The sequence below is a fragment of the Oryx dammah genome, unplaced genomic scaffold (assembly GCF_014754425.2).
Source record: "Oryx dammah isolate SB20612 unplaced genomic scaffold, SCBI_Odam_1.1 HiC_scaffold_2, whole genome shotgun sequence".
In the NCBI taxonomy this organism is placed as follows: Eukaryota; Metazoa; Chordata; class Mammalia; order Artiodactyla; family Bovidae; genus Oryx; species Oryx dammah.
Window position 1 is genome coordinate 118,205,390 of NW_024070186.1, and position 15,307 is coordinate 118,220,696.

General features: G+C 38.8%; 1 protein-coding gene across 1 annotated transcript in view; it reads left to right on the plus strand.

Annotated features, from left to right (window-relative positions):
• Positions 1-3,039: 3,039 nt before the first annotated feature.
• PROS1 (protein S) overlaps positions 3,040-15,307 on the plus strand; it is a 69,375-nt gene continuing 57,107 nt past the window's right edge. Inside the window, exon 1 of the mRNA XM_040226801.1 lies at positions 3,040-3,269. Within this exon, the coding sequence (XP_040082735.1) occupies positions 3,194-3,269 (76 nt within the window). The 5' untranslated portion in view covers positions 3,040-3,193. The remainder of the gene's footprint in view (positions 3,270-15,307) is intronic.

Here is a 15,307-nt window from a genome sequence, read left to right on the forward strand (position 1 = left end):
TATTTCTCTCCAGTTTTATTGAGATAAAAATTAACAAATTAAATTGCAATATATGTGATGTGTACAATCTGATGATTTGATGTATGTATACATTGTGAAATGATTTCCACAATCAAGTTAATTAACACATCCACAGGCTCACATTCCTTTTTTTTCTTTCTTCTTTCTTTTGGGGGAGGGATGAGACTTTGCTACTGCCTTAGCAAATTTCAAGTATACAATACAGTACAATTAACTTTAGTCACCATGCTGTAACTTAGATCTTCAAAATGTATTCATCCTATAACTGAAAGTTTGTACCCTTTATCAGCCTCTCCTCATTTCTGCACCTCTCAGCCCCTGAAACCACCATTTGACTCTCTATTTCAATGAATTTAACTTTTTAAAAATTGTACATGTAAGTGATTACATGCAGCATTTGTCTTTCTCTGTCTGGTTAACTTCACATAATACCCATGCATAAATGTGAAATATACATAGGTAGATAGAGAGATACATAGATAGATAGATTTGGGCATAAATGTTATCAGACTTATACTGCTAAATTGAATTTAGGTGAATGTTTATGTACTAGTCACTATTCTCGGCACTAAGAAAATAGTTGTGAACAAAACATTTAAAAATTCCTGCCCTTGTGGTTGTATTTTACATTCTAGTAGTTGTGGACTAAAAAAAAATACACAACATGAGAGTTGCAAGTTAGATGTTTATTGGGGGCAAAATGAGGACTACAGCTGGGGAGAGAACATCTCAAATAACGCTAATAAGCTGTTCTAAAGAGGTAGCAGAAAGGTCAGTATTGTATGATTTTTGTCAGGGGTGGGGTGGTATATGTAAGCAAGCCCAAATTTTGGCAGAGGCTTACTGCTAGTGACATGGAGCGTCTGTCACTGTTAACAGTTTTAGTGGTTTTCTAGATATGAGAAGATGAAAGAATTTGGCATCATAAAATCTGAAAATATGTAACTTTCTGAAGGCCCATTCTGTCCATTTTTCCCAGAGCACAGAGTGCCTCATTCCTGATCTCCACCCTGAACTCTGTTCAGGGTCTGTTGAAGGTCAGCAGCTTCAGTAGGTGATGACTTAATCTTTGTAGAGGCAGATGACCAGTACTAGCTTTTAGTAGACATGGTAGAGAGTAATGAGGATGCAGATAATAGACATAATAAGTGGGAAAATATATTAGTAGAAGATTATATGGAGAAATGTAAAACTGGGTGAAGGAATGGGATTAGAACCAGGAAAAGGGATTAGTTTGCCAGTCAAGTTTTGGATAGGATTTAATTACAAATTTAGAAGTGTACTGAAAACAAATTTTGACTAAGTGAAATTGACCAAATGCCAATCAATATCGAGCTAAAGGTGAAATCATCCTCACAGAGTGAATTCATGCAATAAATTAAAAACCTGAAAAATTTCTCCAAAGATGTATTATTAAATTTTAAAACATTTGAGGGTATAATTTTTCAAAATTCAACATTATAGTGTAGGTAGGACACAATTTCTTACCATTGACAACCAATCAGGACAGTGATGTACATTTGTGGTCTTAAAATGATTTTAAAGTTTCACATTCGGTTGAACTTTTTTAAAGATGAAGATTTTTTTTTTTAGGTCCCTTGCATTTCGCTAACATTTCTTTCTTCATACTCTGTATTTTTTAATGTCTATATGGGTGATGCTTTGTTATGAACGCTGTTGATTCATGATATTCGAAGTCTTCCTTTGTGAAATATTGATATCTCAAAGCCAATATTCTACTCTTAATTCTTCCTCAGGAATGAGGCAATGCTGTGGCTTAAATGCATTTAAATATTCAGTAATTAAATATAATACTTAAAAGTCATTTTATGTTCTGCTAGCACACCAAACAATTCTACAGAGATTAGACTTATATTTTTAATTAAATCGCCTGGGTTTGGAATAAATCTGAATAGACTGACATGGTAGATTCAGACATAGCAAGAAGGAAGTTAAAAGAGGGAAGAATATGGATATGTTCAGCAACTCCTTTGCACATTTTCAGAAATAGTGACCCATATCAACCTCCATCCAGCTGGATCACAGAACCACAGAAAGCTAGAGCTGGGAAACACCCTTGAGAGAGCATCAGCCTACTGACTTTGACACACATGGAAAATCAGTTGATACATTCATTAGGCAGAAATACTGAAAGTGATACTTAGGAAGTGTGCCTTAAGTACGTGCTACCCTTTAACACACTAATTGCCTCACATGTGTTCTCTCTCTAAATTCTTCCCTCAACACTGTAAAAACTTACTATTATCTCCATTTTACAGATAATACAACTAGTAAACTGCAGAGCATGGCCACTAATCTAGGCGGTTCTTAAACTCAGTCTTAAACATTAATAACATGTTTCAAATGTGCATGCCTAAACATAAAAAGCAGAGGTAATATGCAAAAACCAAAAAATGAGCTATTTGAAGGTGATAGAATCCGATACATTCGCTTTTCTCCCCAGAATTTTTTTTTTTTTTTTGCTATACTTTCTTTACACTGTAAATGCAAGAACAAAATTAAACCGTTGATGATCAAAACCTCCATCAGCTCTGTTCTCCGCAGTCAACTTAGAGTTCTCATTCTCTTCCAGATTTTGGTTAACATCTTCATCGCCAACAGCAGATTTTTTCCTTTTAAACTTTAAGCCTGGATACCCCGATCTTTAAGACACGATGAGCGACTGAACTGAATTGAACTGAACCCTGATCTCTGAGTCCTGTCTTCTGGGCCACTCAAGTCTTCCACTCCGGCTCGCTGGAGGTGGTGGAGATGGTCGTTTTAAACGCTTTTGCTTCCCCTTCTTGGCAAACTTCATATGCCGGAGACCGGAACGAAGCGCTGAGTCTCGAAAGGGCCAGGAAAGATGTCTCGACAGTGTTTACCAGGCCTCCAGTTCTCTCCCTGAGCCCTGCCCCCAGCTCCGAAATGAAAAGCTTCCAGGAAATGTCCCTGTTATCACTTCCCCGCCGGGCGGGGGGCTGGGAGCGGGCGGTCCCCTCCGCCCCCGGCTCCGCTGCTCCGCTGGCGCACTGGCGCACTGGCTCGCAGGCGCCCCCGCGCCGCAGTCCTCAACTAGCGGCGCCCGGGTCGCAGCTCCGCCGCGCGCTGGGCGCAGGGGTCCCCGCCGCAACGCGCCGCCGCTTCTGCCCGCGCCTCCGCCCGTTTCGCCATGAGGGTCCTGGGTGGGCTCTCGGGGACGCTGCTGACGTGCCTCGCCCTAGTGCTTCCCGTCTTGGAGGCGAACTGTGAGTAATCAATAGCGTCTTGTCTTCTTTCCCTCAGCGGTGCCAACGGAACTACGAGCCCTGTTGGACGGGTTTTCTTTTCTAGGGCTGCAGCCTCCTAGAAAGTTTCCAGTAAATGCTTCCATCAGCAATGTATCTAGCGGGCGTTGTAATGGTGGGGCAGGGTCAATTGGGAGTCGTGTTGCCTACGGGACAGATTCTAAAACAAGAGTGATACTAAACATCAGTGAAGGAGTTAGAACACCTACCTACCAATTGCCCCTAACAGTTGAAGTTCTCAGTCAGATGACAAGGATGAGCACACTGCAGTATAAAAGTAGGGAGGAAAGGCAACCCCCTCTTGTCTTCCATTTGTACAAGCGCCTGACCCCAACCGGCCCCCTCTGCTGCAGCCTACCTCCCTTCTGCAATTTCTGGACTTTGATCTTGCTTTGCTTATCTCAACATTGACAAACGAATTGTTAGGAGATGACTGCGCGTTTGCATAGCAGATCATTTTTTTTTAACCTTGAAGTCAAAAGGACTGTTAAATATTGTAGTTCTCAGATCGTTTTTTACTGACAGTTTTTGGCACTGAGTGCCACTCTTCTGAGATCATTGCAGGAATTCTTTTTAGTTTATCTTCGTATGTCTTGTTCTTTATGTTTCCGTGCCTCGATTCAAGGCAGGATATTGAGTTTTCTGTGAAAGAATATAATCATATCAAGGTATTTAGTACGTTTTAGTTGCCACTTAGTTTGTTCTCTAAAGTTTAAGCACATTCACTAGTCAAAAATGCTTTCTTGTGATATGTTTTATTCTCAGGAAATGGCATGGGAGAGATAAATTGAATTACACCATAAATGGTTAAAGCTCCATTGTAAGTTTCACAAAGATATAATTTCAGGAGAATTAAATAGTAATTTACTTACATTCCTCGGTGTTTCAGCGGTAAAGAATCTGCCTGCTACCGCAGGAAACATGGGTTCCATCTCTGGGGTTGAGAAGATCCCTTGGAGGAGAGAAGGACAACCTACTTTCTGGGAAAATCCCCTGGAGAGAGAAGCCTGGTGGACTACAGTTAATAGAGTCGCAGCGAGTTAGACAGGACTGAAGCAACTGAACATAACATACACACAACGTTCTACTGATTTTTCTTAGTTACAGATCAAGATGAATGTGATAGTTTTAAAATTCTAATTTAAAGGCTAAAAGAACATTTATTGATTTTATATTAAAGACCTGTTGCAGAACTTCAACATACAAACCTCTGTCATTAAGCCTATATGCGGACCACATACACTAACTCATTATCTATATAGCTCAGTAGGACAATCAAGTGTTTGTCTGATAACCAGTGTTTTGGAAATGAGAAAAAGGCAAAAATGGCTTGCTACACTTACTGCTTGTCACCACAGAAATTTGCTAAACCATTTGTTTTTGTAGAGATTGTTACATTTTTGTTAAATCTTTTGTTGTTGTGTAGTTGCTAAGTTGGTTTTACAAACCATTGTCTGTAGCTGAGTTAAAAATGATGTGTGCTGTGTTTGTGATTATACCCATGTAATCATGCCATACATAGGGAGAAATACACTTGTTATATATACACTGATAGAACAGATTAATTAGAATTAATTTGCAGAATTAATTCTTCATATGTCCATAAAGAATAGGTGGCACTATAACACCTTTGTTTTAAAAAGTATGATAGTTTAATGGGATTAAAAATCATTTCTGGCTTACCGATGAAAAAACTGAGATATAGATGGAATGTGTTTACTCCCTAAGATTTTAAATTTGAGATAGAATTAAAGTTCTAAATATTTGTTATATGATTCATTGTTTAGTCCATAGAAATAGTCACTAAAGGAAAAAGTTTATAAACTTTTTTGAAATAGTTCAGAGATATGAACTGACTTTTCAGACATGCATACATATAGATTTGGATCTATATGTATATCTATCTATTAATTTAAAGTTTATTCTTTTATATATTGTATGCCACACTAAAGGCTGTGTGAAGAAAAATAGAGGAAAGAGGATGTCCCCTTTGGCTGTGCTAATTTGGTCCTTTCCAGACATCCACTTCTGCTTAGGTGTCTACCCTTGACATTAATGACTCATGTTTTCCTTCTCTTTTCTACTTTTTTCTTTCCTTTTCTGGATTTTTTTTTTTTTTTTTACCATTTATCTAGCTTTGTCTTTTCTTAAATTCCCTTTATTTCAGAGTTCAAAATGTGTTGCACTGATGGAGAGATTTTTATCAAGTTTAGATTAGAGTTGGGGTTGGTGCTGGAAGAGTTAGACAATGTCTGGTACAGAGCATCATGATCAATAACAACACCCTGTGCCATATTCTTCTGCTTTAATCACATCTAGGATGTAGAATCTTGCTTTTCATAATCAATCTTTTCTGTCCACCAAGTTCAGTAAACTCTTTAATAGCTAAGTGATATCTATTCATATTTAAACTTTTAAAATACTGAGAAAAATGTGAGAAGCCTGATAATACCTGTATTAATTAATATTCTTTAGCTATAAGCAACAGCAATGACTCTTGATAACTAAAGCCAAAGGGAAGGAAGTAAAGAAGGAAGAGGAAGAGAGAAAAAGAAAGAAAAGAAGAAATAAAGAAAAAAAAGAGGGGGAAAAAAAGCTGAGTGAATTGATTGGAAGATTATGTAATGGTGTGTTGAATTACCAGGCCTAGGGAAGCCAGGGACTTGGGCATTTAGGTGATCTATATAGTGGAAACTCCTGTGCTCACTATGTTAGGAGCTGCCATCAGATAACCCAGTTCTAACTACCTTCTCGTTCTGTGTATACTTGTTCATGATTGAATTTCTTAGAAAAGAGAGCCTGATTATTTTGGCTTAGCTTATTTCTGGAGTCCTGTGATTGACAGCTCACTAGAATCAGGAAGAGTGTCAGAAGGACCACTCCCGCAAAGGAATGGATACTGGGAAGGAAGCAGAAACAACAGAAGTCTACACATTGGAATTGGCTGTACAACATACATACATACCCTTTATCCATGAACACTATTTGGAAAATATTTCTAATGCAATGCAGATGTTTCTAATATGCACATAACTAATATACAGTAGAAAGGACCTCTCTTTAACAGATTCCGGTCACCACACTCAGAGAAGAAGGCTCCAGGCTACCATCTCCTAGTTTAGTATCATCAGATAATATCCATGTCTTCTCTAGTTCAGTCACAGTTCTGTGTCAATGTGGTGTGCTTTATGGATTGGAATGCTATATTAGAATACAAACACATCCTATATACCAAAAAATACTTTTACAAAAAACAAGCAAGGGAATATGGGTACTGGCTTTAAGGGTTGCCTGTGTCTCTTGGTTTTAAGCTAGGACTGGTATTCATGACTTCCTGCTTTCCTACCCAGTTCATATGTCTCTTGCTTTTAGGCAGTTCTTCATGTTTAATTTTTTTTTGTTTGTTTGTTTCTCTCAGTGAGATGAACCACACACTTATTGAGGAAGAATCTGAGCCCTGTTGTTCCTACACACACAGCTATACTGGAGAAACAATACTTTGAGACTCTTTTTGTCTCAAAGGGCACTAACTGAGCTCTCAATAATTTATCAGTGCATAATTCCATAAAACATAATGAACCAATGAAAGCCAAATAATCATCCCATTGACTTATTTCTTTTGTGGAATTAATTCCTTAGAGGTAAAGTTGGGTGGCTTAGCATAAAGCATTGAACAAGTCTACCAGTATTCGTGCTGATAGAAAAATTAAGTCTAAATGAAGAGTAAATCTCTCTGCCTTTGAGTATGAATTGCTGCTTCTTCATTTAAAAAGTGCCCTAGCTAGTCAGCCAGTCACCAGGTAACTGGTTGGATTTTGTAATCTGTCCCATTTCCAACACCTGAATGAATAGCAATTCTGCTGACAGATTTGGTGGGTCTTTTTTAGGAGCAAGAGTCTGGTCTGGTGGCCCTCTGTGAAGGAAAATCTATGTAATTGAGTCTATATGTAGTCTCCACCCTTGCCACCATGGCTGCTTTTTTTTATGAGTATTGAACAGACACTAACCTGAGAGAACAAAGCAACAGCCAGAAGGCCATATGTACACACAGACTTGTGTGTTACTCCTCGTAGCAATTTAAAAATCATAAAATTTCATCTAAAAATTTGTTTTTATGACTTCTTTGGAAAACAAAGATCTGGCAATACTTGGCCCACATTCTAACATAGCAAGATTCAGCTAGAGCTGATTCAGAGCTACCTTTTTTTCGATGAAGTTTGAAAAAAGTATAGAATTATTTCTTATTGTGAAATCACAGTGATTGTTACATTTAAAGCAGAGTGGAAAGCAATTATAGAAAGACTTAAAATTCTTTGTCAGTCTTCTCAACTCTCCTTGATCTTAGGCCAAAATTGTTTCATCACGTGTTTTGTGAAAACTCAAATGTTTGCAACTTTTAATGGCATCCTAGTGAACAATTAGAACTTCTATTTATTGGAAAAGTCTATTAATTTGGTTTTGGGGGATAACCGTTTGCTTACTTGAGTCATTGTGTCTTGGTAGTGAATGAATGCAGTTGAGTAAAACTAGGTCCTTGCTGTGAAATCAGAACATGTGAAAAATCAAATACGGTCCTAATCAATGACTAATCCTAAGGATTCTAAGGAATGTAGGACCTATTATTTCAGGAAGATGATTTAAATTGGTAAGTGTAACCCAGGATAAGTACTATGTAAGGAATGTTCCCTGTGCTAACATTAACCTGGATAGGAAATACCTTAACATTGATGTTTTTATTTTTAATTATCCAATTGTTGGTTAAACTTCTACTTATGACATAGTTAAAAATTTTCATATGCTTATCACTACCTCCCAGCATTTAGCATTTTTAAAATATTGAGCAAATTCTTTCTAGTCCTCAACTATTAAAAAATTAAACAAAGTTGAAGAAAGTAACTTCTGAAACATAGCAAAAACTTAAGTGCTGAATATTCAGTTATACAAGCAAATAGTACATAGAAAGTCACTGGAGAATTCCCTGGAGGTCCAGTACTTAGAACTCAGCACTTTCACTGCCCTGGGCCTGGGTTCTATCCTGGTCAGGGACCCAAGATCCTGCAAGTCACATGGTACAGCTAAAAGAAAAAAGAAAGTCAGCAAACTTCCATGTCTTCTCCACTAATGATCTAAGTTTTCTTTATCCATTTGATTGTATCTGATTCTATAACCTTGTATAACCACAGCTTCATTAATGAACCCAAAACAAACAATATTGTCAAAATTTTTATCGTGATACATTTACCACTTTTTACCAAACATTTATTTCCATTTAAATTCATCTCTCAGTGATTCGGAGGGCTTCTCTGGTGGCTCAGATGGTCTGAATCTGCCTATAATCCAGGAGACCTGAGTTCGATCCCTGGGTGGGGAAGATCCCCTGGAGAAGGAAATGGCGACCCACTTCACTATTCATGCCTGGAGAATTCCATGGACAGAGGAGCCTGCTGGGCTACAGTCCCTGGGGTTGCAAAGAGTCGGACACGACTGAGTGACTAACACCCTTTTTTCTATAGAATAAACCATCTCAGTAAATTCCTTGCTGGCTCAGATGGTAAAGAATCTGCCTGCAGTGTGGCAGACCGGTTCAATCCCTGGGTTGGAAAGATCCCTTGGAGAAGGAAATGGCAACCCACTCCAGGATTCTAACCCAGAAAATTCTGTGGACAGAGGAGCCTGGAGGGCTACAGTCCACAGTGTCACAGAGAGTTGGACCTTCTCAAGATTGCCGTAATTCCAAGTATTCCTCATTGTTTGTCACCAAATTCTTTTCCCTTATTTATGGAACCTAGCTGACACTTGTTGGCTTTTGAGTTTATGAGCCTTGTACCAGATTACCTTGAGAAGAAACACAACTGACAATCATTAAATGGGCCATTGTATTTATAATTTAGAATCTCTGGAATGGGCCTGTCTTGTGAACACTGACTTGGAAAACAAATATTCTCAGCTCTGGGGCAGTTCTTGCCCAAACTTCTTTGTTTGTAGGCCTAAGATCTAACTCTTAGCAGGTCTCTGAACAGCTGGACAGACCATGTGTAACCAGTGAGAAAGTGGCCTAGATCCTGATCTCAGATAATTTCTTATTCTAAGCAAAGTGGACAGTGAGAAAAACTGCTTATCCGTCTGCCCATTGTGAGGGTTTTGTTTCTCCCATGCCCTTTAGGATCACCCTTGAGAGAGGCTGTAGCTCATTTATGGCTGTAGCTTTGTAGCAGGTCTACCTCTGGCTCATGTTGGTACATCTTTTCATTTTTGTTCTTGGTCATAGGCCTTTCCTCTTGAGTCTATGAAGGGACTAAAGGGACAGAAAGAAGTCAAGAGAGTGAGCAATCAGCCCAGGCCACTTAGCATTCCTTTCAGCTCATCCCATTCATACCATTTGAACACTGAACTGCTGCCATAACTAAACTTATGGCTGGATGAAAAACATGGCATCTAGTTCGTGATGAGCTGTTCAAATCACAAAGTGGTCCTGTGTTCAGATCTTCACGTAAGGCCAAAAGGACACCAGGAACAATTTCTCAAAGGGAAAATAGTTGCTGAAAGAAATGTGACTTGCTTCCAACTCAAAGGGAACACTACTGAAATTCTTCTGGGGCTTGCTACAGTCTCAAGCGTACCCTGCCATCCTGTGGACCATTTGACTCCAGTTGGATCTGATGAGCCATTGGCCAGCCTACATGATAGACGGCGTGAGGTGAACTTTGGACTAGCAGGAGAGCATTCTCTTGTTTTGGTTCCCACCTACATTTGGCAGTTTTTAGACTCATGGTTAAAAGCTCAGAGTAGAACATCGAAAATTGGAATGAATATGCCTTAACTATAAGAGGTCCATCAAAATCTATTCTGCCATCTTAGTGATAGACACCCAGCTATATAACAACTTGTTTCTCACTTGAGCAGGAATATTCCAGTGTGACCAGATTGCTGCTGAAAACAGTTTCATGTTCTCAGATCTGGGGAAGGAATCACAGTTTGAAGACTGAGTCTTATGGGACCTATAGTTTCAGGAAAGAATTCCCTTTATCAGCTGAGGCTCATAAACCTCAGTTCTAAACAGATACTTTATATCTTAGGTGTTTTGATCTTAGATCTTAGGTATGTAATAATGACTAAAGTTTTGGGAGTCTCTTTCCTTAGTGCAGTTACTCAGTGCATTTATTTTGCTTTGGGGAAAACTAGGAAAAAAGTTTACAGATGCTTCCTCAAAGGCATCTCTCTTCTTCATTCAAGAGGTTCTGGATCTATCCAGATTCAACATTGCTAATTAAGATGAGGTGGTGATTTCATTGTATTATTTGCTAACCCAGAGAATTTTGGGGTGAAAACCTCAATGAATAATTTTTTGGGTTGTCTTCCCATTTCGATCTTGGGAGATCCTTGCCTGTTAATCCTTTCTCCAAGATTTGACTACTGACTGATTCAGGTCAGTATAGGCTGATGCCTAAGCTTAACCACCCAGCTTCCTCCCGTGGCACTTGAAATCTGGGAACCCAGTTTTTGTTGCAGCCTCTCCCAGCAGGATTTCTAATCTAGGGAGAACAGCCAGTACAGTTTTTTAAAAATTCTGATGATTTCCTCAATAATCTATGATAATTATGAAAACATATTCTTTTTTTTTCTGTATTAGGAAGTGGGGAGGATAAGTAAGGCGGTGAATAGGTAAGAATCACATGAATAATTCAGGCAGAACATTAATCTCCTATCATTTGTATAGTCTTTCTTTTATATTATTTTATATTATGTCAGGGAATATCTGGCTTTTCAGTGTTGTTCCATGTGTACCAAGGTTTTCTCTGGGATGGCATTAGCCAGCCTAGCCAGCTGTTAGAACCGAAGCTGGTAGCTCTAGCTTGCACATGGAACAAAATTAGCAATCCAACCAGACAGCATATTAAAAATCAGAGACTTTACTTTGCCAACAAAGGTCCATCTAGTCAAAGCTATGGTTTTTCCATTAGTCACATACAGATGTGAGAGTTGGACTCTAAAGAAAGCTGAGCACCAAAGAATTGATGCTTTTGAACTGTGGTGTTGGAGAAGACTCTTGAGAGTTCCTTGGGCTGCAAGAAGATCTAACCAGTCCATCCTAAAGGAAGTCAACCCTGAATATTCATTGGGAGGACTGATGCTAAAGCTGAAACACCAATACTTTGGCTCCCTGATGCAAAGAACTGACTCACTGGAAAAGACCCTGATGCTGGGAGAGATTGAAGGCAGGAGGAGAAGGGGATGACAGAGGATGAGATGGTTGGATGGCATCACTGACTAGATGGACATGAGTCTGAGTGAACTCCGGGAGTTGGTGATGGACAGGGAGGCCTGGCGTGCTGCGATTCATGGGGTCGCAAAGAGTCGGACACGACGGAGCCACTGAACTGAACTGAGCGACTGAACTGAACTGAGTACATCCAGCCTGATTCAAAATCATATACACCTTTTTGTATTAGCTTTCTATTGTCGTGTAACAAATAACCGTAAACTTAGCATCTTAAAACAATACAATGTATTATCTCATAGGTTCATAGGACAGAAGTCCAGGCACGAGTTCAGGGAGCTCAACCTGAACTCCATGGTAACTCCATGAGAGAACCAAATAAAAGATAAGATATGGAGTGATAACACTTTAATCCACAAATCTTCAAATTAATACTCAAATCACCAAATCTCAATAACTCAGCAAAATGAGTTAATTTTTCATTTGTGTGAAGTCCAGTGTGGTTTGTGTAAATCTCTTACATCTTTAGACGTACCATCTGGAACACATGGCCCCCAGTGTCCCTGAAAGAAAAGAGAGCAATGGAGGAGGCCCGCTTGTTCTCGACTGCATAGCATGAAAGTGACAAGACTCACATCTGCTTATACTGTAATAGCACCCAACCCAAGAAAGCACGTGGAATGTTTGGTTGGCATTTTCCCTGTTACAAACATTTTTCCTCCAAGATTAAGCTTCATGTTTCTTCCTCTAAGAGAAGGACAAATACTTATTGCCCATTTAAACGTTTGGTAATGTATGTTACACAATGTGAAGTTGTTTTAACTATCTGAGTAGAATTTGTCATAGAGAGAGAGCATAATTAACTATTCCTACTAACAGACTCGGAGAAGGCGATGGCACCCCACTCCAGTACTCCTGCCTGGAAAATCCCATGGATGGAGGAGCCTGGTAGGCTGCGGTCCATGGGGTCGCGAAGAGTTGGACACGACTGAGCGACTTCCCTTTCACTTTTCACTTTCATGCATTGGAGAAGGAAATGGCAACCCACTCCAGTGTTCTTGCCTGGAGAATCCCAGAGACGGGGGAGCCTGATGGGCTGCCGTCTATGGGGTCGCACAGAGTCGGACACGACTGAAGTGACTTAGCAGCAGCAGCAACTAACAGACTACCTGGGAACTTAGTATAATGACGTTAAGTTGGCTGTTAAAGTGGCAGCCTGAAAAAATTGTAACAGTTAATATTAAAATTGTTCCTATGGTGAGAATTGTTATTATTTTAGAAATTGCCTTGAAAATGGCTTTAGACTTAGGCTGTGAAGTCCCCAAAACGTGGTCTATAGCTTTACACTCAAGTGTCATCCAGTGACCAGAAGCATCAACAAAAAGTGAAGTCACTCAGTCATGTCCGACTCTTTGCGACCCCCATGGACTGTAGCCTGCCAGGCTCCTCAGTCCGTAAAATTTTCCAGGCAAGAGTACTGGAGTGGGTTGCCATTTCCTGCTCCAGGGGATCTTCCCGACCTAGGGACCGAACCTGGGTCTCCCACGTAGCAGGCAGATGCTTTACCATCTGAGCCACCAGGGAAGCCCAATTACTGGGGAATTTATTAGAAATGAAGGGACTTACCTAGCAGTCCAGTGGTTAAGACTTCACCTTCCAATGCAGGGGATGCTGGTTCAGTCCCTGCTCAGGCAGCTAAGGACCCACACATCTCATTGCCAAAAGCAAAACATAGAACAGAAGCCATATTTTACCAGATTGAATGAAGATGTTAAAATAGTCCATATTAAAAAAAATTTTTTTAAGAAAAAAAAAAGAAATGAAGTATCTCTAGCACTGCTTTAGACCTGTTGACTCAGAAAACACATTTTAACAAGACCCTCAGGTAATTCTTCACTTTGAGTTTGAGTCATTCTGGTCTGTAAGGCCATAGCAGAGAATAGAGAAAAATGATTCTGTATAAGAAGTGAACAGAAATTTGCCAGGGTGACAGTAAGCAGTGGCCAGGGAATGAGAAGGGGAGAAGATGTCAGAGAAGGGAGAAAAGAAGCTGAGCCCCATGGAGGGAGAAGTCAGCTGTAAGGAAGGTCTCCAGTAAAAAATAATTAGATGTGCGGTAACAGAACCTTTAGGAACTAGGGTTTCAAAGGTTTAAGTTAAAACTACAAAAGTTGCTTTAATATTTTAAAGTTGCAGTTTTGGTTTTATAAATGTGACAAATTAAGTATTATTAAGTCTAGTATAGGCAATAACTTCTTCCTTTAAGAGGTTTATTTATATTGCATTGTCCAGATACAGAAATTGGATTCTCCAGGCTGGAGGGACAAGTGGAATAAGGGTGATTTACCCACATAGATTCTGAACCTTTCTACAATGGAGTGAAGCAATAGGGACCAGGTCTTACTGGTTCTAGTCTATTAGCATAATTCTTGTTAGTCCTCTGGTCCATTTTTTGGAATGGACTTAAAAGGGACACTTTCAAGAACATTGACATTGGCTTTTAAATCTCCATAGAAGTGGTAAAACTGTAACTTCCTGCAATTATATGATATTTTCCATCTTTCAAAATAGCCTACTTGGCATTTTCTCCTGATCACAGCTATTCCATGATGCCCTTTCCCAACTTGAGGAAAACATTACGCTTCCTCTCCACCTCTATTAAAGTTATTAGCCACTCTTTCACTTCCTATTCTCACTTGATCTTCTTGAAGAAACAGTTCCTTCTGGAGGTCTTCTCTCTTCTCACCATCCCATGGCTATTGAGGACAGAGAATGTTAATGGTGATCCTATTGTCAAGCCAACTGTATACATTTTGACACTGTTGAAACTTATCCTTTTGAAATGGACCTCCTTTTATGTCTCGAAGCATTATCTTCAAATTTTCTTTCTGCCTCTACATATATGTTACTAGTTCTGTTTCTGTTGTTTTGATGATTTCTGCTTTTCTTTAGAGTTTCCTGGGGTTCCATTTTGACCTTCTGTCCCTATTGGACATCTTTCCCCAACTTAAACTACGAGCTATATCCTACTATCTCTTTACATTTTTAAACCATGCTTAATATAATGTGCTTAAAAAATACATCTATAGCTTCACTAGCAAGAGACCAAAGTGACATTTTGCTTTATATTTTTCTAATCCCTTCTTTCTATATGTACCTTCTTAGAAATTAAAATATGTAAGTGAAAGAATGGAATTTTGCCCTTAATAGTGTTTGTAACATGTTATTTCACCTAAGAATGATGATTGTTTTTATATCAATAAATTAAAATCTATGTCACACTTTAAAACAGATTTACAATTTTCCTTTATAAATGTTCATCATAATATATTTAAACAAAATCATATTTTTGGACATTTATATTATTTCCAGTGATTTGCTTATATCAACAGTTTTATGATGCACTTATTCATATATATTTCTTTACATATGTCCATGTTTATTTCCTCAGTTTAATGTCCTAGAAATGGAATTGTTAGTTGAATATATAAAGAGTGCACCTTTTTTTTTTTTTTAACTGGTGGAAAATCTTACTCTCTAATGTAATGAAAAATTCTAAAAATATCTACCCAGGGAAAAAACAGAATAATGATTACAAAGTACAGAAGACACCCAAAGGGAAAAGTTAGTTTGGCCTGTGGTAGACAGCCTCCAAGGTGGCCCCCAATTACTCTTATTTAAATAAATTGTATTGGAGTATAGTTGATTTACAGTAATGTGTTGGTTTCTGGTGTAAAGCAAAGTGACTGGGCTATTTATACATTTACAATATTCTTTTTCA